The following is a 23,345-nucleotide window of genomic DNA, read 5'->3' on the forward strand; positions in this document are numbered from 1 at the left end:
GAAAGCCTGAGTACAAAATGGCCTGAAGCGTGCGCCGTGCGGTAAAAACGTTTACACGCACGACACGCACACGACACCGACTGTACAGTCAGGTCGCTGGCTGGCTGGCGGTTGCAGCACATCGGGCAGATCGCAGGGGGGTCGTCAGCTGTTGCCCGGCCCGGTGCGTGGGGGGCGCCGCCCCGGCCAGGCTGCAGCCGCGTGTCCTGCGCGTGTGTGTCCTCCCAGAACTGGAGGCGGGACCGGCGGTCTCCCGCAGCCCCGCTGCACACACCCGGCTGGGTCGGAAAGCCCAGTGCGTGTTGGTATATGTTGGTAAACCTTGGTGAGCCGCTGAGCCCGGGACGAGTGCCCCACTGGGGACATGGAGCCCTTAGTTATTTTCTAGGGCCCGAGAAGCGCGAGCCCACAGGCTTTGGACACTTCGCATGGTGGTCTCGACGGCTGTTCAGGCACCAGACCCACACTTGCCGCGCGCGTGCTGTCGACGGGACGGTGTTCGAGGCGTCCCCTCCACCCGCTCAGGCTGAGCTACTGAACATGTGCTTACCCTTGCGGGATCTTTCTAATGCATCCCACTTACGGGCTCTGAGTCCGGGGGACACTGGGACCCGTGGGATTAGGTTGACGTTTCCACACGGTCCTTCCCTGGCCCCGCGTGCATCCGCTGTACCCGTGGTGGGGGCCTTCATGTTCTGCCTCTCGTCTCCTCCCTGCCCCCTTCCTGGGGTCTCTGTGCTCTGCTGCTCGGTTCCCGGGACCTCGTTGGGACCGGCTTCCTGGCGCTTCCTCTCCAGAGAGTGTGTGGTTTGCAGTTTGCTTCTCCCACTGATTGTAATTCTCTCCCGGTTGGCAAGAGGCCTGGGGTGAGCGTGTGACGTTTCATGGACGGGGCCACGAACGCTGAACATGGGGCAGGCTGGTTAGGGTCAGACCATGACGGTCGTCCTGCCCAAAATGTCAGTCATTCTTGAGTCAGGAAACACGAGCACCGAAGCTCTCTGCTGGTTGCACCTGGACTGAGTCACGTAGGAGACCCTGGCATAGGTCCTCCCCCGCTTTAAAGCTGCTGTGACTTCCCTCCCCAATTCCACGCTGCTAACCGTGAAATACCCAGAACGTTCCACGAGTCAGCAAGGACTCGGGAGCTCCCACTGCTCGGGCAGAACGTGGGGGGACAAGGAGGAGGCAGTGTTTCTTCCTTTATTTCCTGCAAGAGTCCCTCCGTAACGTCTTGCAGTTCACAGTGGCTGTTTCGGGAACCTCGTGGTGAGTTGAAATTTGAACGAAGAACAGTTCCCAAAGTACCTTTGACCCTCCCACGTAGCAAATGTGCTAGATGTGTGTTCCCTTGTATATCACCCTTCAAAGAACCTTTCATTCCCAAAACAGAGAAGGAAAACCGTACGGTTAACCTTGAATGGACGGGCTGGTGTATTTGCCAGAAGACGAAAGATTGGCTTTTCTGTTAACTTTCTGTGCACACCAAGCTTTTAAGACCATGTCGCAGATTTACCTGTAACTGAGTTTCGCCTTCGTCACTGTTACTGTCGCAGACTTGTTCATGCACAATCAGCTTTCTAAGGCACTCATGTTTGACGTTTTTCCAAATTGCTCACCTACTGGTACCTAATTAAAAATTGCCTTCCTGTGGGGTAAAAGTTGAGAAGATTTTGAATTTGTTTCTTTACAAAGTGACATCCATGGCAGTCTGCACTAAGTTAGCGGCTTAAAGAGCGTGCGTCACACCATCCCACCAGAGTGATGTCAGGAGGAGGACAGGCTCTTTTAGTTCATTGTGGCGTCCGTGGCCTCTGTTCTATTTTTTTGTGTTTTTTTTTTCAATGTTTATTTTTGAGAGAGAGACACAGAGTGTGAGTGAGGGAGGGGCAGAGAGAGAGGGAGACACAGAATCGAAGCAGGCTCCAGGCTCTGCTCGAACACAGGGCTCAAACCCACAAACCGTGAGACCATGACCTGAGCCGAAGTCGGGTGCTTAACCAACTGAGCCGCCCAGGGGCCCCATGGCCTCTGTTCTTCAAGAAGTAAATGGGAAGTTTGTGGGGAAGTAGTTCAGAACGAGTAAGGAACGGAAGTAGAGAATTGTTTGCCTGGCGCACCTGACGCACCCTTGGAGACCGGATCCTTCCACCACCCCCTCTCCTGTCCCCAGTTCTCTCCTCCCCCGCCCCTTTCCCGCAGTGGGATTTGACAGGAGTCCCCTCGGGGAAACCCACCGTCTACATGAAATCGCCCTTCCGGGCCGTTCCAAGTCCTGTGTCAGGAACCTCCTGGAAGCCAAAGACGTGCCTGTTACTCAGGACTACCAGCTACAGATATTCTCAGCTTTAGTTGTGTGATCTTCGTTTTCATTCTTAAAGGTTATTTTTTTTCTGGATGTGCAGTATGTTTACAGTATAAAGTTCAAGGTTGACAGATGTTTTTCCCATTTAGCACTTCAGAGATGCCCTCCCAACGTGCTCGGAACGTGAAGTTTCTAATAATTTTTATCTTTGGGGCGTCTGGGTGGCTCAGTCAGTTGAGCGTTCCACTTCGGCTCAGGTCATGAACTCAAGATTTTTCGGTTCAAACCCCACACTAGGCTCTGTGCTGACAGCTCAGAGCCTGCTTGAGATCCTCTCCCTCTCTCTCTCTCTCTCTCTCAAGAATAAATAATCATTATTATAATTTTCACCTTTGCTCCCCTGTACCTAAGTACATGCTCTCCTCCAGTTGAGTTTAAGATTTTATCCCTGGTTTCCAGCTGTTTGACCCTGATAGGCCTTCACATGGTTTTCTTTTATGTTTATCTTGCTTGGGACTCGACCTTGTTGGTTTGTCGTTTTCACCAGTTTGGGAATATTTTGGTCCTTACTTGTTCAAATAGTTCTTCAGTTTTCCGCTCCCCCGTCTCCACTTCTGGGACTGAGATTCCACGTATTATTTGCTATCGCCAAAGAGGTCACAAAGGATTTCTTTTTGCTTTTCAGTCTTTTCTCTCTTTTTGCTTAACGTTGAAATTCCTGCTGTTATTTTCTTAAGTCCATATATCTTCTCTTCTGTACTTTTTAGTTTGCAGTTGATGCTTTCCAGCGGAGCCTTCGTAGTTTTTTCCTCCAGAATTTGCGTTTGGTTCTTTTTTAATGTCGTTTTCTTTATTTGCTATGTTGAAGTTTTACTTTAGATTCTCAAGCACATTTATAATAGCTGTTTTAAGGTTCTCCATCATCTCTGTAATCTCAGGGTCTGTTTGTATTTCTATTTTCTCTTGGTTCTGGGTCACACGTGCCTGTTTTGTCACATGTTTGGTAATTTTTGATTAGAGGACAGACATTGTGGGTTTAGTGTTTTTGAAAGTCTGTATTTTGTCATCTGCAAAAAGACGTGTGCTTTGTCCTGGGAGGCAGGGAAGTCATGTGCAGATTTAGTTGATTTTTTCCAGGTTTGTTTTTAAGCTTCTTAGGGTGAGTTTAGAGTAGCTTCCACTGTTAGGTGACCTTTCTGACATCTGCTCGAAGCCTCAGTGTTCAGCGAGAGTGCCGCAAATAGCTGGCCTGACCTGGACATCTTCGGCCTGCGTGAGCTCTGAGAATCGTTCGGCTCCCTTGTCATCTTGCCCCATCTTCCAGAGTGTCACCCTGTGCACATACTGCTTAGTGCTCCACAGTGGGCTCAGGCTCCTGCACAGGGCTCCCTCCTTCCCAGGACTCCCTCCTGCACAGGGCCCCCTCCTTCCCAGGACTCCCTCCTGCACAGGGCCCCCTCCTTCCCAGGACTCCCTCCTGCACAGGGCCCCCTCCTTCCCAGGACTGCCTCCTGCACAGGGCCCCCTCCTTCCCAGGACTCCCTCCTGCACAGGGCCCCCTCCTTCCCAGGACTCCCTCCTGCACAGGGCCCCCTCCTTCCCAGGACTCCCTCCTGCACAGGGCCCCCTCCTTCCCAGGACTGCCTCCTGCACAGGGCCCCCTCCTTCCCAGGACTCCCTCCTGCACAGGGCCCCCTCCTTCCCAGGACTGCCTCCTGCACAGAGCCCCCTCCTTCCCAGGACTCCCTCCTGCACAGGGCCCCCTCCTTCCCAGGACTCCCTCCTGCACAGGGCCCCCTCCTTCCCAGGACTCCCTCCTGCACAGGGCCCCCTCCTTCCCAGGACTCCCTCCTGCACAGGGCCCCCTCCTTCCCAGGACTCCCTCCTGCACAGGGCCCCCTCCTTCCCAGGACTCCCTCCTGCACAGGGCCCCCTCCTTCCCAGGACTCCCTCCTGCACAGGGCCCCCTCCTTCCCAGGACTGCCTCCTGCACAGGGCCCCCTCCTTCCCAGGACTCCCTCCTGCACAGGGCCCCCTCCTTCCCAGGACTGCCTCCTGCACAGGGCCCCCTCCTTCCCAGGACTCCCTCCTGCACAGGGCCCCCTCCTTCCCAGGACTGCCTCCTGCACAGGGCCCCCTCCTTCCCAGGACTGCCTCCTGCACAGGGCCCCCTCCTTCCCAGGGCTCCCTCCTGTGCGGGCTCCCTCTTGCAAATTCTAGCCCCCTGAGCTTCTGGGAGCCCCACCTTTGTCTCCTCACCTCAACAGGTTCACCGTGCTCTGCTTGGGACTCCTCCCCACACGGTGGTCCAAAAGTGCCTATGAATTCAAGAGTTCAGATCCCCTTCTCCCTTCTCGTAGAGCCCCATCCTCTTCCGTGTCTGAAAGCTGTTGTGTCATCACTCTTTTACTCTGGGACAGTCCAGTCCCAGCTACTGTGGAACAGACAGAAGCAGAAGTCACTCAGCCGCCTGCGTTCACACACTCACAGACGGGCCTTTCCTCGGGCGCTCGTCTAAGTTTGTTTACCTGAGTTGAGGCCCATGTGTGTGGAAGATCTGGAGAGGCCCGTCCAAGCCGTTTTGTGACAATGTCAGACTGCTTTCCCTGGAAAAGCATCTCTCAAATTCCGATTTGTTTAGGGCCTCACAAGAAAAGAGGTGTAGATTTGGTTTTGATTCTACAGCTATATGGAAATACAGTTCACATGCCACACAGTTCACACTTCTCACGGTTCGCTGGTTTTTAGCCTTCTGAGAGGATTATGCAGCCATCACCACCGGTTTTCGCAACATTTGTGTCTCCCGAATAGAAGCCCAAATGCTTTCACTCTCTCTTCCCGTCTCCCCCCGCCCAGCCCAGCTCCGGGCAAGCACTGATCTCTGTCTCTCCAGATTCTCCTGTTCTAGACGTTTCCTACAAATGGGATCCCACAACACATGGTCCTTCCTGACTGGCTTCTTTCACTCATGATGACGTCTTCAAGAGTCGTCCGTTTTGTAGCACGGACGGGACCCCGTTCCTTTTTATCGTCAAATAGCGTTCCAGGTTATGACTGTTCACGTTTCACCTACCCACTCCTCCCCTGATGAACATTTGACTTCTTTCCACTTTTTGGCTGTTGTGAGCACTGCTCCTTCTGAACACCCGTGAGCAGGTTTCTGTGTGGACCCATTTCCTTTTCTCTTGAGTGCGTACCTCACACCGAGGAGCGGGAGCGCTCGTCACGTGGCAGCCTGTGTTCCACGCTGTGAGAAGCGTCCAAACCGTCTTGCAGTGGCTGCACTGTTTTCCATTTTCCACCAGTTTGGGGTTTTGTTTACTTTTGTGTGTGTGATGTTGTTCGTTGGGTGGTTTTGCTTACCCCGGGAGAGAACACACACCAGAGCGGGAGGACAGAAGGCTCCAGAGCCGGTCCCCTGGAGCCATGCACAGAGCTCCGTGTGTGCCGGGTCGGGCGCAGGGGCCGCTCCCTTTCCAGCACCGCTGCCCCACGCCCATTGTGTCTTCAGGTGTCCCAGACAGGAAAGTCTGTACTCTTGAGTCGGCTGCCCTGGTTTGCGTTTCGTCTTTGTCCACTAGAATCCAGGAGGGACTGCTGAACTGTCCCCTCTCTGCAGGAGGCGTGATGGCCTGCAGCCATCTGTGAGCAGAAGTCAGCCGCTGCTCTGCACGACACATACAACGGGGGGGAACAGGCATCCTCCCCGTCGCCTGCCTGAGTCCTGGCTTGTTCCCCTGCTGTCTCTTCACATTCCCTGCCCTGGCCTTGGGTGCACTAGTCCCTCACCTACAAGTTTGCTGATTTGAAGCGGCCCTGCCTCAGGTGCAGCAGCATGGCTCTGACGAAAGCCCGAAGCGGGGGAAGCTTGCACCCCTCTCTCCAGTGACCGCAGGAGGACGTGCAGTTAGGGGCCGTGGCCCCTGTGCCGTGACCCCCTCCACTTAGTGACAGCACCAGCAGGCACACCCCTGGGCTCTCGTGGGTGCGATATGTGTTTGTCACACAGATGCTCACGTCCCAGGAACTTCCTGTGCCAGCCGAAATGTCAACCAGCAGAGTATTTCACGGGGAGAAGATTTTGCAGCGTGGTCTAGTTAACGGAGGCCATTGCAGGGATGAAGGGGTTAAAATGGCCCTCCCTCTGCAGCATCAGGATGCGAAGTGGCCCTTTCCTGGCTCGAAGCTCCTCTGGCCCAGACAGAGTCACGTTCCTGCAAAGCTTTATGGAGCCATCTGGCTGAGCTCCTTTCATTCTGCCCTGTAATTGTCCCTCTAGACCAGTTAGCCACCTCTGTGGCTGCAGCATGGGAGGCATTCAGCCTCACTGTCTGAAGGCAGAAAACCTTAAAACTGCCGCTTCTCCATCTTTGCCCCTGTGTATGCAGGAGGGGTGGCTCGGCGCCCGGGGCCACAACCAGACATGTGACCTGGAACCCCGCCAAAGCCACCCTCCCCCTTAATGGGGGAAGGGCAGCCACAGACCCCTGCACACATCGCCCGCACTGTGGTGCCTTTGAAGTGTCGCCATCTGGAACGATAATGAAAGATGACCCTTGCTGGCGCACACCGAGGGTAGGGAGACAGTAGGAAGGACCTGGGCAGTTGTAGGGTGTGCACACTGACTTCCTCTCCGTCCTCAGTCCCCGTGTGCTCTTGGTGCTCCCCTGCGCCATTAGCATCAGCCTGGGCGGGGAGCAGGCGAGTCCCGCTCGCCGAGACGGAGAGGTTTTAGTCTTGTCCTCCTGCACACCTCCCCCAGGTCGGACGTCTCCATGGTCATTGCAGCCTTGGGAGTCCTTCCTCTCCTGGCCTGGCCAAACCACTGTCTCCTCGGCCCCTCCCCCTTCCATCTTCCCTTTGTTTTTTCTTCTCTTTTGAAAATTTATTTTTCTATCTAGGAATAACTGACACGTTGTGTTAGTTTCAAGTGTGTAACTCGAGTCACTATTTGTCTGTATCACGAAACGGTCACAGTCGGTCTGGTTTACATCCGTCACCTTCCACAGTTACGGCAGTATTTTTCTTGTGATGAGAACTTTGCAAGTACACACCGCTGTCTGGTTCCTTCCGGCTCCGCACCCGTCCGTTAATCCCCGCGCCCTGGTTGTGTGGTGATGGAAAGTTTCTAGCACCTGACCACCTGTCCCATTTGGCCCGCCCCCACTCCCCGCCCCTGCCTCTGGCGACCACCACTGTGTTCTCTGTACCTAGAAGCTGCTTTGCTGCTTCGGTTTTTGTGTTTTTGTGATTCCACCTGTAAGTGATCACGATCCTACAGGATTTGTCTCTCCCTCTGACTTATCTCATTTAGCATAATGCCCTCAAGGTCCATCCATATGGAAACAGATGTCAAGATTTCCTTCTCTTCTTATGGCTGAGAACTGTGGCCGTGTGCAAATACACCCCCTCCTCTTTCCCTCTTCATCCGTCCACGACACATGGGTTGTTTCCACGTCTTCACTGGGGGAAATAACACCACTATGAACATGCAGGTGCAGACATCTCTTTTTTTTTTTAAAGCAGGGGTGTATTTTATTTTATTTTTAATTTTTTAACGTTTATTTATTTTTGAGACAGAGAGAGACAGAGAGAGAGGGAGACACAGAATCTGGAACAGGCTCCAGGCTCTGAGCTGTCAGCACAGAGCCCGTCGCGGGGCTCGAACTCACGGTCCAAGATATCAAGACCTGAGGCGAAGTCAGATGCTTAACCGACTGAGCCACCCAGACGCCCCTCCTTTTTTCTTTTTAAATGTTTCATTATTTTGAGAGAGAGAAAGATGGTGAGCGGGGGTGGGGCAGAGAAAGAGGGAGACGGGGAAGCCCAAACAGGCTCCCTGCCGTCAGCACAGAGCCTGACTCGGGACTTGAACTCACGGACTGCGAGATCATGACCTGAGCTGAAGCCAGACGCTTAACCGACTGAACTACCCAGGCACCCCTTTGTTTTATTTTTTAATGTTTACTTTTGAGAGAGAGCACAAGCAGGGGAGGGGCAGAGACAGAAAGATGGGGAGAGAGAAGGACAGGGAGAGAATCTCAAGCAGGCTGCACGCTGACAGCGTAGAGCCCAGTGCGGGGCTCAGACTCCCTAGCCCTGGGATCATGACCTGAGCCGAGGTCGGCCGCTCAGCCAGCCCTGCACCCAGGTGCCCCACAGACATCTTCTCAAGTTGGCGTTTTTGTTTCCTTGGGACCAATGCCCGGAAGTGGAACTGCCGGGCCGTAAGGTGGCTATATGTGTAACTTCTGGAGGAACCCCACGCTGTTTTCCACGGCGGCTGCAGAGTCCTAGGTCCCAGCAGCTGTGCGCTGGGCTTCCCTTTCCCCCACACCCTCGCCAGCCATCAGGTTCCACCTGCGCCCCTCCGCCCTGTCTGCGGGGCGTGTCACTGGGGATCGGGTCACAGAGGCCCGTGGGGCCCTTTTCTGGCAGACAGCACCCTCCTGTAAGCAGGGGGCCTGGCTGAACGGGTGCTGAAGGACCTGAGGGCGGGGGACTCTTCTCACTTCCTCGGGCTTGGGGTGTGCTTAGCCCTGGGGGGAGGGGCGCCCAGGCCACGAATGATGTCTCTAGCCGGGTCCCAGAGGCCTTCCCAGAGACCCAGGCAAACTGGCACGTTGCCGAGGCCAGCCCACCTCCGTGCGGACCCGGCCCTTTGTTCTCTGTGATGTCTCTTCACCCCTCGGGGGCCCACGCGAAGCCCTCCTCCTGGCGTGGTATGTCTCCTGTCGGCCAGCCGCAGGGGGTGGGGATTTACCACTTCTCTGCAAGGGCAGGTCTAAAATACACATTTGATCAAAGGCTGTGATGCTTCAGCATCTGGGCAGCTGAAATGTTACTACTGTAGGCACGTTTTAACCTCCATACACCGTTGGAGAGAAAAGGAATCTCATTTAGTTATGGGTTCTGGTTAGCTGAGTTTAATTAACATTTTATTGTCTTGACGTATTTTTCTTCCGTTCCTTCAAGGGGGATGCAGTTAAAGACCTGATGCTTCGCTTCCTGGGTGAGAGAGCCGCGGCGAAGAGGCGGGTCTTAAATGCTGAGTCCGTGGAGCAGACTTTTGTCGGGTTGAAGCAGCTAATCGTAAGTTATGACGTGTTTGGTTTCGAAATTGTTTTTTATAAGTCCTGCCTTCCTTCCTTCCTTCGTCATATTTTCCTTCCTTTGTCATAGTTTCCTTAGAGTCACTTACTCCAGATGTATTACCTAGAGCCCTTGCACGGAAATAAAATTTTGTTGAATTAGATACCAGTTCTGTGCAGCCAAAAGCGTCCCACAAACATACTTTTAATTAGTTAAAAAGCTATTATTTTAGACGATCAAATTACTCAAAGCAACATATACTTTGATTAAATATGCTTCATCAAACATAGTAACTAGAGAGAAATAATTTTATGCTGCTTTTTTAAAACACTCCGTCGTCTCTACTTGGCTTAAAAGGTTTATTGTTGAATGGGTGGGTTCACCACAAATGCACACAAAAGTCCTTGTTCCTTAACAGGAGTAAACTCGTGCAACTATCCAGGTAGAGATGTAGTCCCAGGTATTAACAGGAAAGTAGTAATAGGAAACTATCTGAGCTGCAGGCGTTTTAACATGGATGGGTAGATGCTTCTGGCGGTCTTTGAACCCCTGGAAGTCGTATGCCCCCACAATTGCCTCTTTTTTGCACATCTTCTATGACGTGTACAGAAGTATGTGTCCTCCAAAAGGCAAGTAAGAATCACTTGTTTGGGTGGTCAGCAGATATTTTACATATAAAGCAGTTAAAGTCTAATTTCTTAGTAAGTGTAAATCAAATGCCTTATTGGGTTTCTTTTACTGAAGTGATTCTGGAGTTATTCCTATGCTAAGAAGCTTTGGGAAGGAAAGACGTGGACCCACTCTGTTTTTGAAAGGGAGGGGAAACGACTTTTTAAATATCTGCACACTTTATCGTTTGTTAATGAAGTCACAGGTCTTGACAGGTGAGCATTTCCGGGGCTGAACGAAGAGGTTCTTGCATTGTTGGGTTCTTGTCTTGGCCTTGACCGGCCTGGAAGCAGCCGCTGTAAGACATCGTCATGAGCGATAGGCCGCACTAGGAGTGTCACCTGGTGGTGACCGGTTTGTGTTTTAAGTAAATTCTACTCCACATATGGGGCTTGAACTCATGATTCTGAGATCAAGAATCGCACGCTCTCCCAACAGAGCCAGCCGGGCGCCCCTGTAATGACCAGTTAAAAAAGTATACCTGGAACCGGGCACAGTCATCGTAACCAATTTGTTCCATGGGCGATCTTGTTACCTGCTGTGATTGTTTCTGCTGTTAACAAATATGTACAGTGGGGGGCGCCTGGGTGGCCCAGTTGGTTGAGCCTCCGACTTCGGCTCAGGTCATAATCTCGCGGTCCGTGAGTTCAAGCCCCGTGTCGGGCTCTGTGCTGACAGCTCGGAGCCTGGAGCCTGCTTCAGATTCTGTGTCTCCCCCTCTCTCTGCCCCTAACGCACTCACATTCTGTCTCTGTTTCTCTCAAAAGTAAACATTAAAAAAATTTTTTCTTAAGAAACAAATAAGTAGGTACAGTGGTTTGGGGTCTTTTAGTACATTGAAAATACTTAAAGCCAGGAGAGATTTTATTATAGTCCTAACAAGGAGACCTATTTAAGGTGGAAAATGTATTTACAAAAACTTATTACCAAAAAATATGTATGTATTTTTAAAAAGGGTGGGGGGGTTGCTGGGGTGGCTCAGTTGGTTGAGTGTCTGACTCTTGACTTCACCTCAGGTCATGATCCCAGAGTTGTGGGATCGAGCCCTACATCAGACTCCATGCTGAGTGTGGAGCCTGCTTGGGATTCCTTCTCTCCCTCTCTCTCTAAAAAAAAATTTTTTTTAATACTTAAAAACAGTCATTACCTTGCCCTGGTATTTTAATTATGTCCTAAAGTAATTCCTCTCATCATCAAGACTAGGAAAGAGTTTCAAAATGTATTTTCCTAAGTAACGTCCGTGCATTTTAAGACTGTAATTTACAGGGAAATGAATGTCATAGCCTGTGGAGGACATTTTAATCCCTGTAATGGTATCATATACAGAGTTAATGATTCCTTTTGAGTCATAGATGGGAAAGTTATGTACATACTGTTAGTTACTTGAGTGACTTTTATTGGACTATTTTTCTCATCTTTTAGAAGTCATCGAATTCCTGTGTTCAGTTTTTCAAAAAGAGTGTATCTTATTTCCTAGCGTAAAAAAAAAAAAAAAAAAGGAACATTTATTTAAATTTAGATCTCTTTCTCATATCAAACTGACCTTATTGTCAGAGTTCTACACGTCATTTACAGTAATGATGAGATTTTTGTAAGAACTTAAAGTTTTACAGGGTATGTTTTAAATTGTAGTTATAAAAACCATTTCTTCACCAAACGCTTTTGACATCTCATAATGAGAATGGAGGAGGATCTCCAGGAAGGGGACTAGAAGGAGGAAAAAAATGAGATCAAAATAGCCAGAAGCACGGTGAGAAAATAAAAAATTGTAATTTCAAATCGCAGGCCACGTGTAATCCCCAGTCATGGTTCACAGGTTGCTGAGGGGAGGTCCCAGCGTTTTGAAGGAAGGGGGTACCTGCCATTAGAACTCAGCACTGCTCTGGGTCGTCCTGGCCCGTCCTTCCAAGAATCCTCGTCTCCCCTTCCTCCAGCCTCAACCCCTGGCTCAGTGGTCAGGCTGCCCAGAGCTACGCAGGACGCTGGAAAGAGGGTACCACAGGCCGGTCCTGCTAGGTCCCCATCACCTGTAAGGCCAGTCCAGCTGAAGGCCATGCTCTCTCGAGGCTGGAAGAAATAAACCGCCCACGTGCGTGTGCACACACCTGGTGTGCATGAACAGGGATATGTCCCCTAGGCCTTGTACTTGGCACCTGTGCAGGGACAGACAGCGGAGGAGAGTGATCCTGGAGAGGGAACACGGACCTGCCTCAGTACGGGGAGGGGCCCCACACATACTTGTGTGGAAGGAGCCGTGTTACAGGTTGTTAGGGAAAGGAGGAGTCAGTGTTGGCACGCAATTAGTGAGGTATTCAAAAGGGAAGAATTACAAAGATCTTTATTTCTTAGCACACTCAAAAATAAATTCCAAATAAATTAAAACAAAATTTGTTAAATTCCAGAAAATTGAGGAGACTCTTAATGATGCAGGATAGAAAAGTATTTCTTAAAACTTTTAGGGGGAAATGGATAAATTTGACTACTTTAAAACCTGTGTACAACAAAAACACCATAAAGAGTATTAAAAAGTGAGCCACAGAATGAGAGAAGATGTTTGAAATAGATATTAAGACCTTCCTTTCATGACTAAGAAATGAAAACAGCCCAGTAGAAAAATGGGCACATGATAGCAGGAGGCAGTTCGCAGAAACCAGACAGCCTGTAAACTTGGAAAAGGTGCTCATCTTCATTGGGAATCACAAATGTGAGTCCCAACAGGAGGGTCGTACATTTCAGCCGCATCAACACGGCAGCACCGGGCGTCCGCCAGGGTGCAGGAGGCGGCCTGTGTCCTTGCGGGCGTGAGCTGGAAGGCCCACTTTGCAGAGCAACGTAACGGGAGCTGATCACATCAACGCTTTGCAGCACCTTGGACCCAACATTCCCCCCTCTGATTGTATACTTCAGAGAGACTCTTGCACCTGTGCTTAACAGGACATATTCGAGAATGTTTGTTGCTGTATTGTTTGAATTAGCCAAAACTGCTGTTGGAAACCTTACTATTGAATAAGACAAAGTCATGTTACGTAGTTAAGTCCCTTGGAACAGCTGAAGTACACGCAGGAGAGCCACGTTCATCAGCGTGAGAAAACCCCCAGAACGGTGTGGAGCCCTGAACACAAAGTGCGAAGGCTGCCGTAACGTGCCGGCTTGGAAGACCAGCCGGCAGTCCCTGAGCCACGACGTCCCTGATCCCACAGTCTGGGAGAGCCCTCCCTGAAAACCTAGTTATGTTTGGTGGCAGAATCCGAGCTGACCAGGCTCATTTGGTGCCATCCCCGGGACACTCCTCCTCGCCTGCCGCCTCCCTGCCCTGCTCCCCTGCTCTCCCACTTGCCCTTTATGGGCGAGGCAGCGGGAGCCGGCCAGGTGGAGGGACGGAGGGGGTCCAGGCTGGGCGGCCTCCTGTGGGCTCAGCGGTCCTGTGGGCCTGGCCCCTCCCACCTGGGCGTCCCTCTGTTGCCTGGCCCTGGGTGCGTCTCTGTCCCTTCATGGCTGTCTTGGCCTCGCCCATACCTGTGCAGATGGCCCCTCGTCCAGCTCTCCGGGAGCCCCTGGGGACTGTCAGCAGCCTCCCGTTGCTACCAGGCTCCCAATGGATAGGATAGTTATGGTCTTTGTTGATCCCACTTGCTGTGAACAAAAGTATTCCTGTCTGGAAATCTTCTTGAAATATCAAATTAAATTGAAGTGTAGACAAAGAAATACTTTATATTCTCTTATCATGAAAAAGAAATATTTGGGGAAATACAAATTGTAAATGGTAAACTTGTCTCACAACTTCTCTGTGTTCTCTCCTCGTTTGTTTCCTTTTAAGTTGTAATATGAGGAAAATCATCCTCATTGTTCTGCTTTCTCTGCTAGCATGTGTGACTCTCAAACCAGAAGATAATGCACATCTTAGTCTTGAAAGGAGCCACGCTGCGTCACCTCTGGTCCCGAATCGCGGTGACCCCGTGCAGCTGGCAAGTTCTGGGTCCAGACTGGCCCCTGCCTTTCTCCCAGGCTCCTTATACTCAGACAGGCCGCCAAGAAGGTGGTGGGGAGGCACCCCAACCCCCCGCCCCAAGTTGGTTTGTTTTTCATCGTCTTGAGGAATTATGTCATTCTGACCCCTGGAAAATTTGCCGTCAGGTTAGCGTAAGTTCGTTTAGATGTCAGTACACGTCATCTATAGACCATCAGTATTTGTCAGAAAATGGCCTTGCTTAGTAACGACCCACTTAGGAGCTACGAGTGTCCTCGTACAGCTTCTGTATTCAGCCACCTGCAGGACAGTTACATTGGGAGAAACTGTAATGGGGGCATTTGTGCTTGCTATTTTCAGTTAGGAAAGGAGCCACTCTTTAAAAGATTCCCACTTAGGGGGCGCTGGGTACCTCCGTCGGTAAAGCATCCGACCCCGTATTTCGGCTCAGGTCATGACTTCCGACCCCCATGTTGGGCTCCGTGCTGTCCGTGTGGAGGCTGCTTGGGATTCTCTCTGTCTCCTTCTGCCATGCGCTCGCTCGCTCTCAAAATAAATAAATAAGCTTTAGTAGACTTCCATTTACTAAAAAATGAACCATCAAGTGAGAGGTTTTGGCTTCATTTTTAACAAATGTCATCCAGTTTGGGATGTAGAAACCACATCTTAGTATGACAAATCAGAGTAAGAGCTGAAGGCTTTTTATACGGTACATTTTAGTAGTTTTAATCATTTATGGAGAGTCCGTATTCACAGAGTGCTTGCAAATAGTTTTATTACACGTTTAACTGGTTTACTGGTGGTGGGTATCTGTACATGGTGGACGTCAAATGAGATAGGCGTCTTTACTGGGCAATGAATCTTTGTTTCACAAATATGTAAGTAGCCAGGGTCAGATCTTCTCGTTTAGGTATCTTTGCACCCACACGGATTCTGTGTCTCTGAGGTCCGTCAGCAGATCACACGGGAGCTCACGGGGGTGGTTCAGTGTCAGGCAGCTCCTTATGTACTGTCGTGAAATCCCTTTTTTCCCACCAGGTTTTAAAATACCTCTTTCCTCATGTGTTAACTGCCAGACTTCGTAACTTATACCTCCATACTTGATTTTTTTTTTTTAGTATGATTTCAACACGCATTGATTTTGTTCCTGCATAAAGCACGGTTCTAGGTAATGGATGGGGTGAGCATGTCCCCGGTGTGTGGGACACAGGGAGAGGTGTGCCATTTCTAGACGGCCACAACATAACGGCCTCATCCACGAGTGCGATGGCCCACTGTGTGTGCGGCCTGTCCTTTTTTTCATTCACAAACCTCTGTTCCCTCCTTTTACAAACAGCATGTCCTTTTTTTTTTTTTAATACTTATTTTTGAGAGAGAGAGAACAAGGGGGGAGGGGCAGAGAGAGAGGGAGACAAAGAATCCCAAGCAGGCTCCAGGCTCCGAGCTGTCAGCACAGAGCCCAACGTGGGGCTCGAACCCACAAACTGTGAGATCATGACCTGAGCCGAGGTCGGCCGCTTCACCGACTGAGCCCCCCAGGGGCCCCCAAACAGCGTGTTCTTAATTCTGAAAAAGTGAGGAGAAGTAAAACCATGGTCAGTTAACATTTTCGTATCTGACTGTGTGTATGTCTCCAGTAAGTCTGTGTGGGGAATGTGAATACATATGTAGGTATATATATATGCTATACAAAACTTCATGTTCTACTTTTTTATACTTTAGTATCTTTTTATTAATATTTCTTAAACATTGTCCAATATTGAAGGGTCTCTACAAATATTTTCTAACTGCATCATCTGACACTATTATAAATAATCCTGGGATGGACCATCTTGTACAGAAATCTTCTCTACATATATGATTATTTCCTTAAGATAAATGCTGGGTGGAGAATGAGGTCAGAGTATGGGCAGTTTGTTTTTTTAATGTTCATTTTGAGAGAGAGTGTGAGTGGGGGAGGGGCAGAGCGAGAGAGAGAGAGAGAGAGAGAGAGAGAGAGAGAGAATCCCAAGCAGGCTCCATGCTGTCAGCGCAGAGCCCAGTGTAGGGCTTAAACTCACGAACCGTGAGATCGTGACCAGGGCCGAAATTATGAGTCAGACGCTCAACTGACTGAGCCCCCCCAGGCGTCCCAGAGAATGGACAGTTTGGGGGCTCTTGATACATTCTTTTTCAGGAAGATGATACCGTGTGTACATTTACCAGCAATATGCACACGCCTTTGCCATAGTGTCTCCTTGTCTGTCCTGACTCGTATCTTCTTCAGAAATCATTTTTTCTCATTTCTTAGGCTAACAATGGCATTTGCTGCTTTTTTGTTTTTTGGCTAATGAAAATCAATCACTAATAAGTTATAATTTATGTTTCTTTCATTACTAGTGTAGCTTTTTTTACTACCTTTTTGTAGTTGCGTGAATTTACTTTTTCATAATTTCTTGTAACAAACGCACATGATAGGTACGATACTGTAGGAATACTTTTAAAAGTTAAAAAGCGCCCTCTAGACAAGGCCACTGTCCCAAGAGCTTACCTAGAGGGAAGTGGGACACAGTCACTGTTAAAGTGACCTTGGACACTGGGCTGTGTTTAATGTGCACGCAGAGTGGATGAGACAGACTGTATCCCACAGCAGGTGTTTCTTAGCCCTCTTTTCATTGTTGGCCCCTGAGGAGCATTTTGCAACATATTCTCCTAATTGCTCACCTCCACCCTCAACCCCACATGAAATAAAATACTGAGGAGGAAGATTCTGTCGGGTGGGGTTAATGTTTGGAGGTCCATTAATCGCTGTTACCCAAGAACCAGATTCCGTCCCCCTGGGGGGCCCGTCTCCCCCCAGGCACGTGCGTGCTGGCGAATCAGGAATGGGCAGGAGGGGCGTCGTGAAGCTGGAGTCTGAGTCGGGGGTGGGGTGGTGGTCTCGGCAGCCCCTCCTCGCTAGAAGCCGGGGTGACAGCTGTGACGCATGAGAGCACGGACAGCTGACCGGCAGGGACGGCAGTCCCAGCCGCATCACAGACTGTGCCCTCGTTTCCGCCTGCAGGGTGGCCGGCTGCGGTGACAAGCGGGTGACGGGGCGCGCTTCACCCGCCGGCCTGAGGTCGCACAGGTGGCAGTGGGAGCTAACGGGTGTCTGCCTGCTTCTCCTCCCTGCCACCCTTCCCCCCCCCTGGTGACGTTGGGCCGCCAGGTCTCCGTGGGGCCACGGCGCCCGGGGAGAAGTGCCACGCCCCACCCCGGTGCGTGCACTGGCCGGAAGGTGATGGCCCGCCTCCCGGGACCTTCAGCGCTGCAGTCCATCCAGCCTGCTGGGCTTCTGTGGTGTCTTCCCGGGCCTTTCTGAACGGGCCCTGCCTTTTGCAAACCTCCAGCCCTCCCTGGCTCCTGGCTGGAGCAGACAAGTGACCCCCCGCCCCAGCTCAGAGCAGAACGGGGGGAGGCCGTGGGACAGAAGTCTCGCTCCCGGCGCAGACGTGCACCTCGTGCGCCTGCTGAGATGTGCGTCCAGAGTCCTTCCCTCTCGACTCGCCGGACCTCGCGCTGTGGATCGTCCTTCCCAGTACGCGGCCAGCCTCCCTGCAGCCAGACCCTTCTCGTCGCCACTCGGTTGCAAACAGGCACAGATCAGGCACCACCGCCTCGCCTCCTCCCTCGCCTTCACGGGGTCCCCGTCTCCCCGCCCCCCTGCTTGCGGTCCACCCGTGTCTCTCGGTCCGACTTCCCGCCCCATCAGCCCGTCGCACCAGCGCTCGGCAAGGCCAACGGTGATTCTGCTGCCGCCGTGCCCGCCGCCTCCGGAGCCCTGGGGACTGTCCCTCCCTGCACCCCAGACCCACATCCTTCCCCCCAGCCCGGCCACCCCCTGCACGTGCAGACCCCACACTGCCCCAGGGCAATGCCCTCCTCTCTTCCTAACCTCAGACCCGCACGGAAGCGGCTGGTTTTCCTCTTCCTCGTGAATGTCTCAAAGGCCCTCAGATGCATCGTTGTCGGAACCGAATTCCGGATTCTGAGCTCTGACCTTTTCCAGCCTTCCCCGTCTCCATGACCGCTTCACCGCCCTTGGGCGGCACGTCAGCTCTCAGACCCATCCTACGGCCCCGCTCCCCGTGTCAGGTCGCCACTCGGCCGTGTCCCTTGGCCTTGTCCACACGCCCACGCTAGTACAAGCCGCCTGCAACCGTGCTTTTCAGGCTTGGAAGGACGGGCGTTTTCTCGGGACTTTTCAATCTTCAGCAGACTGAAACTTACCCTTTTTTTTCTTTAATTGTAGAGAGCGTGTGAGCAGGGGAGAGGAGGAGAGGGGGGCCACAGGAGGGAGGGAGAGGGAGGGAGAATCCCAAGCAGACTCCATGCTCAGCACAGAGCCCCACGCCGGGCTGCATCCCGTGACCCCGAGATCACGACCTGAGCCAAAATCAGGAGTCAGATGCTCAACCCACTAAACCACCTAGGCGCCCCCCAGACCGAAGCTTCTGTAAAATTCCGTCTACATTAACAATATGAAAAACACGTACTGGGTACAAGCCCCCTTTTGTTATCGTGCGTGACAATAAGTACTCTGTCAAGTGGCTCTAGAAGTTTCTGTTCCTCCGCCTTTCTTGCTCGGGACCAGTCATAAGGGGGACGTGGTCCACGGTCTCCCTGGAAGTGGCAGTGGCCAGGCCTGGGTGGCACCTGGGAGTATCTTAGGCTCGGGGGGCCCCTCAGTCTCTGGGGCAGCCACTCAGCTCTGCTGTGACCTCACCTCCTTCGTGGGAGCCCAGAACCAGCCTTAGACAACACGGACCACGTGCAGGAGGCTGGGTCCCGGAACTGCGTGCAGACCGTGCACCACGTGGATAGAGCCTGTGGACCACACACAGGTCGCCAGCATCAGGCCTGGACACCGGCTTCACCGACACCTGCTTCGCCCCTCAGGTTCATGCGTCATCCTCACAGGGGCTGATGTTTCTGGAACGTGAGCCGGACGTGTTGCCGGTGCCCTTGGAAGCCTCCGGAGGCTGGCCTGGCCTTACCTGCCCCTTGACCACACCTGCACTGCCCACCCCTACCTGCCCCTCATCCTCCCCTGCCAGGCCCCCTCTTACCTGCCGCACCTCTCTCAGACCACACCGGCCTCCTCCCTCCCGTCGCTCGTATCCCCACAGCCCCCACTCACACCAGGCCTTTGCCCACTGGAGCTCCCCTCCTGCCCTCCTCACTGGGGTCATTTCCTGGGAGGCCAGCTGAAGTCATTTCCCAGGAGGACTGCCCTGAGCACTCAGTTCAGATCTGACGCCACCAGCAGGAGAGGCCAGCCTGTGTGACAGAGGCAGTTGGGAAGAGAGCAATAATTAATTGCCCCTGTATACAGGATCTGCTTAGAATGTACACAGAACTGATTTGGACTTGGCCGAATAGCTTTCCCATTTGCAAGTCCAGAATATACAGCCGCACTTGTGATTCTCCCCCAGCAGTCGGAGCACCCCCGTCGGCCCAGGCTTCCACCTGAGGGGCCCTCGGGGCTGCTGTCAGGAGAGTCCGCAATCAGCAGCCAGGCCCGTGCTCTCTGGGTCCTCACCCCCACTTGGGGTTCCGCCTGGGGAGGGGTGGGGTGCCCGCAGGGGCAGTGCGTGCCTCAGTACCTGGAGAGGTGGGGGACTGCTCCGCTATCTGTGCGTTAAACAGCATCGCGTCATTCCCTTGCTCGGAGCCCTTCCGAGGCTCCCCAGCCCCTCAGGATGCATCTGGATCTCTCGTGGCCTGAGGCCTTCCTTGCTGACATCCCATTCTTGCCCACACCTGCACTCTCACTGCCTGTGTGCCTGCCGTCGGGATCCCGGGATCGACCGGGGTCCCTCACGCACACTGTCTCCCCCTCGCCTGGAGGGTCCTACCCCTGCCGGACCCCGCTGTTCCTCCTTCATGTCTGGCTCCAGCAGCTTTCCGTTCCCTGACATTAAGTCCGGCCACCTGGTGACGTGCACCGTGGCACTTGCTTCAGAAAGCACTTGGGGTGCGTGCAGAATCACTTGAGTGATCTTCGGAAAAACACTTTGTTTCATATCCGCCTTCCTCGCTGGATCCTGAGGTGAACGCACGGAAGGCTGTGCACTCGGCCGGCTCTCTGCCCACAGGGCCTGACCTGGTCTGTATGTCTGTCGGCCACACACGCGACCGGGTGCGTCTGCTGTGTCCGAAGCTGGTTGGCGCCTGTTGCGCTGAGGGGATACGTAGATAGGAGTGAGCATCCACTTTTTGCTTCTTAAAACGCCGGAACGTTCTCTCTGATAACATGTTCCCCTGCATTTGCCTGCTGGCCCTCCTGTCTTCATTGCCTCGGGGTCAAAAGACAAACACAGTAAGTCCAGGTTGACCGGCTGACACATCCCTATCAGCCATCTTTTTTCGTCTTGGTAAAATAGAATTAAACATTTAGCATATGAAGCCACTCGTTTTGTAGACACACGCAGATCTTCCCGATACAGATAAATGTATCCGGCGCATAGCATAAAATTAAGTTATTAACTTTAAATTTGTGGAAATTACAAAATGAAGTTATCTGGATGAAAACGGAAAGCAGTGTTCTAGATTTGGGGGGGGGGGGGGCTTTCCAACAAGAGTTCTCCTCCCCGTGTTCTGCCGGTTGTTCAGCGTTAACGTTTGTAGGATTTGCTCATCTCTTGCTTGGTGTCCTTCTCGCCTAATTACACACGCAGCGGTGACAAGTGGCATTGCGCTCAGTCCCTGCCACCGTCCGGCCTCACTGTCCTCGCCCGCGGTGGCGGGAGCCGCCCCGAGCCCAGCAGGTGCCGTGTGCCCGAGTGGCTGCGATTTGGTCACGTATCCCCTGTGTCTTCCAGAGCTGCAGGAACTGGAGGGCGGCGGTCGACCTGTGCGGGCGCCTTCTCACCGCCCACGGCCAAGGCTACGGCAAGAGCGGGCTGCCCACCAGCCACACAGCAGACTCGCTGCAGGTACGGCCCCTTTGGGTGGTGGAAACGTGGGGACACAGAAGGCGCCCGACCTTTCGTGCCACTGAGAAAAACCTGAGACGAAGATGGGCTTTCGTGGCCCAGATTGCACGCCAGCACGGCCGACTCTGGCCTTCCTGGCCCGATGGCACGGATGCGAGCTGATTTCCCACCGTGCCTCTGCGCCCAGGGCCTCCAGCCCCTCGGAGCTGACCGCTCACCCTCGTCGCACGGCCCTCTCTGACACGCGCCCCTCCTGACTCCGTGCCCTTCAGTGCCCTCCCCAGACAGGGTTCTGTCCACAGCTGCCCTCCCTTCACGCCCGCGCCCACTGGACTCCTTCTCCTGCCTGACAGGATTGTCCGACTGAGACGATTAGACGAAATCACTCATGTCGTTCTTACCAAGCTCAGGAGTATTCTCAGAAACACGTGGTTAGGCAAATGCGCAAAGAAACAAAGTTTGGCCTTCGTTCGGATGCACTGGAAATCAAGCTCTGCTACCAAATTCGTAGTAAATAGGAATTTCTGAAAGTGACCCACGTAGGCAGCCTGTCGTCTCCCTTATGTTTTGTGTTTCAGCTTTGGTTTGTGAGGCTGGCGCTGCTGGTGAAGCTGGGCCTCTTCCAGAACGCCGAAATGGAGTTCGAGCCCTTTGGAACCCTGGATCAGCCAGATCTCTATTACGAGTACTACCCGCAAGTGTACCCGGGCCGGAGGGGTGAGGCACTGGTGCTCCCCGTCCGTGCCTTTGCGTGCGTCTGCTTTGCTTTGCTTTGCTTTGCTCTGCACCTAAGTGTCCTCCCTTTTCCTTCCGTATCCGGGCTGGAAACCTCAAGTAAGTAACCCAGCAGTGAGCCCTGACTTACCGAATGACCTTGCTGGGTTTTCTTTTTTTTTTTTTTTTTAAAGATTTTTTTTAACGTTTATTTTTGAGACAGAAAGAGACAGAGCATGAATGGGGGAGGGTCAGAGAGAGAGGAAGACACAGAATCGGAAACAGGCTCCAGGCTCTGAGCAGTCAGCACAGAGCCTGACACGGGGCTTGAACTCACAGACCGTGAGATCATGACCTGAGCCGAAGTCGGACGCTTAACCGACTGAGCCACCCAGGTGCCCCCTCGCTGGGTTTTCTAAATGCACTTCCCCGGACATAGCAGCCGGTGCAGCCATCTGAGGCACCTGCTACAGGACAGCAGTGAAATTGGGGGTAAGCACCGGTGGTGGGTTTTTTCAGACTTTCTGACTGTGCTCCGGAGTAAAACATACTCATATATCATGACTTACTGCAAACATACGCGTAGAAACAAAACAAAACCCCCTTGCAACGGTACTTACTCTGTGCCATTTTCTCCTAGTTCTGTCCTGATTTAATTTACTTAAAAGTCTGGTTGCAGGCCCCAGGGAGCCCCAGGGAGCCCCAGGGAGCCCAGCCATCATCTGGAAAACCTGGGCTGCAGCACGGAGCAGCTGTCAGGAGGCAGGAAGTAGGGACTGCAGGAGGGAGAGCGCAGGTGACAGAGAACCTTCCAGGGCACGAGCAGCTCAGGTGGAGTGAATGCTTCCGGGCAGAGAGCCTCAGAGACGTGTTGAAACCCCGCAGGTGTTCCTGTGAAATGTAAACCAGCTTCGGGAGGACTTCCAAGAGGCCGCAGACGTAGTTACTGAAGGCAGGGCTCTGCAGTCAGACTTCCTGTAGGTCCTGCCCCGTACTTCCTGCAGTGCCTCTGTCCCAGCACCCTTTCCAGGACAGCAGCGGTGATTCTAGGGCGTCGTGAAGATCGGGCAAAGCCATTTATGTAGGTTGCTCAGAGCGGGGGCTTCTGCCCAGTAATTACTGCGTTTTGGCTATTTGTTGTATTCTGTTCTTAATTCATCAGTAGACACCATATCTTACCACCACCTTTCGAAAGATCACCTGGTCAGCACTTGTGGGACGTAACAGGAATGACAAAGAAAAGTTCTGGTTCTCAGGAAACCCAGAGCCTGATTGGAGGTAGAAAATAGAAAATCGTAACCGGACAAGGGAGGACAAAGGCCCTACGAATAACGAAGATAGTGGTGCCATAGAGTTTTCAAAAAATTAAGTCAACTTCTTACTTGGTTAATATTAGAGGTAGGTAAATAGATGAACTGAGACTAGAAGGAAAAACACCTTTCTCAGCTTCTGTCTGTGTTGTTTTTCCTTAAAACGGCACGTCCTGTTTCTGTGGAAGGGACAGAAGGAGCAAGCTTTCTGCATTCTCGGGGCTTTCTCCTTCACCGTGTTTACTCCCCACAGGGTGGGGAGTTGCGTAGACTCGGGGTCAGGAAGGGGACAGCAGGGCCCCGTCCTGAACTTCTTCCCAGCCAGTGGC

The 23,345-nt window shown here is 52.5% G+C and overlaps 1 protein-coding gene across 4 annotated transcripts in view; it reads left to right on the top strand.

The window, feature by feature from the left end:
- TRAPPC12 (trafficking protein particle complex subunit 12) overlaps nucleotides 1-23,345 on the top strand; it is an 86,444-nt gene that overhangs the window by 11,124 nt on the left and 51,975 nt on the right. For all 4 annotated transcript variants that reach the window (XR_009248147.1, XR_009248146.1, XM_058682417.1 and 1 more), the window contains exons 3-5: nucleotides 9,281-9,397; nucleotides 20,879-20,992; nucleotides 21,571-21,709. Coding sequence is in view for 2 of the 4 variants with exons in the window: in XM_058682417.1 (XP_058538400.1) it covers nucleotides 9,281-9,397; nucleotides 20,879-20,992; nucleotides 21,571-21,709 (370 nt within the window). In the remaining 2 variants the exon portion in view is untranslated. The remainder of the gene's footprint in view (nucleotides 1-9,280; nucleotides 9,398-20,878; nucleotides 20,993-21,570; nucleotides 21,710-23,345) is intronic.

The sequence above is a fragment of the Neofelis nebulosa genome, chromosome 9 (assembly GCF_028018385.1).
Source record: "Neofelis nebulosa isolate mNeoNeb1 chromosome 9, mNeoNeb1.pri, whole genome shotgun sequence".
Taxonomy (NCBI): domain Eukaryota; kingdom Metazoa; phylum Chordata; class Mammalia; order Carnivora; family Felidae; genus Neofelis; species Neofelis nebulosa.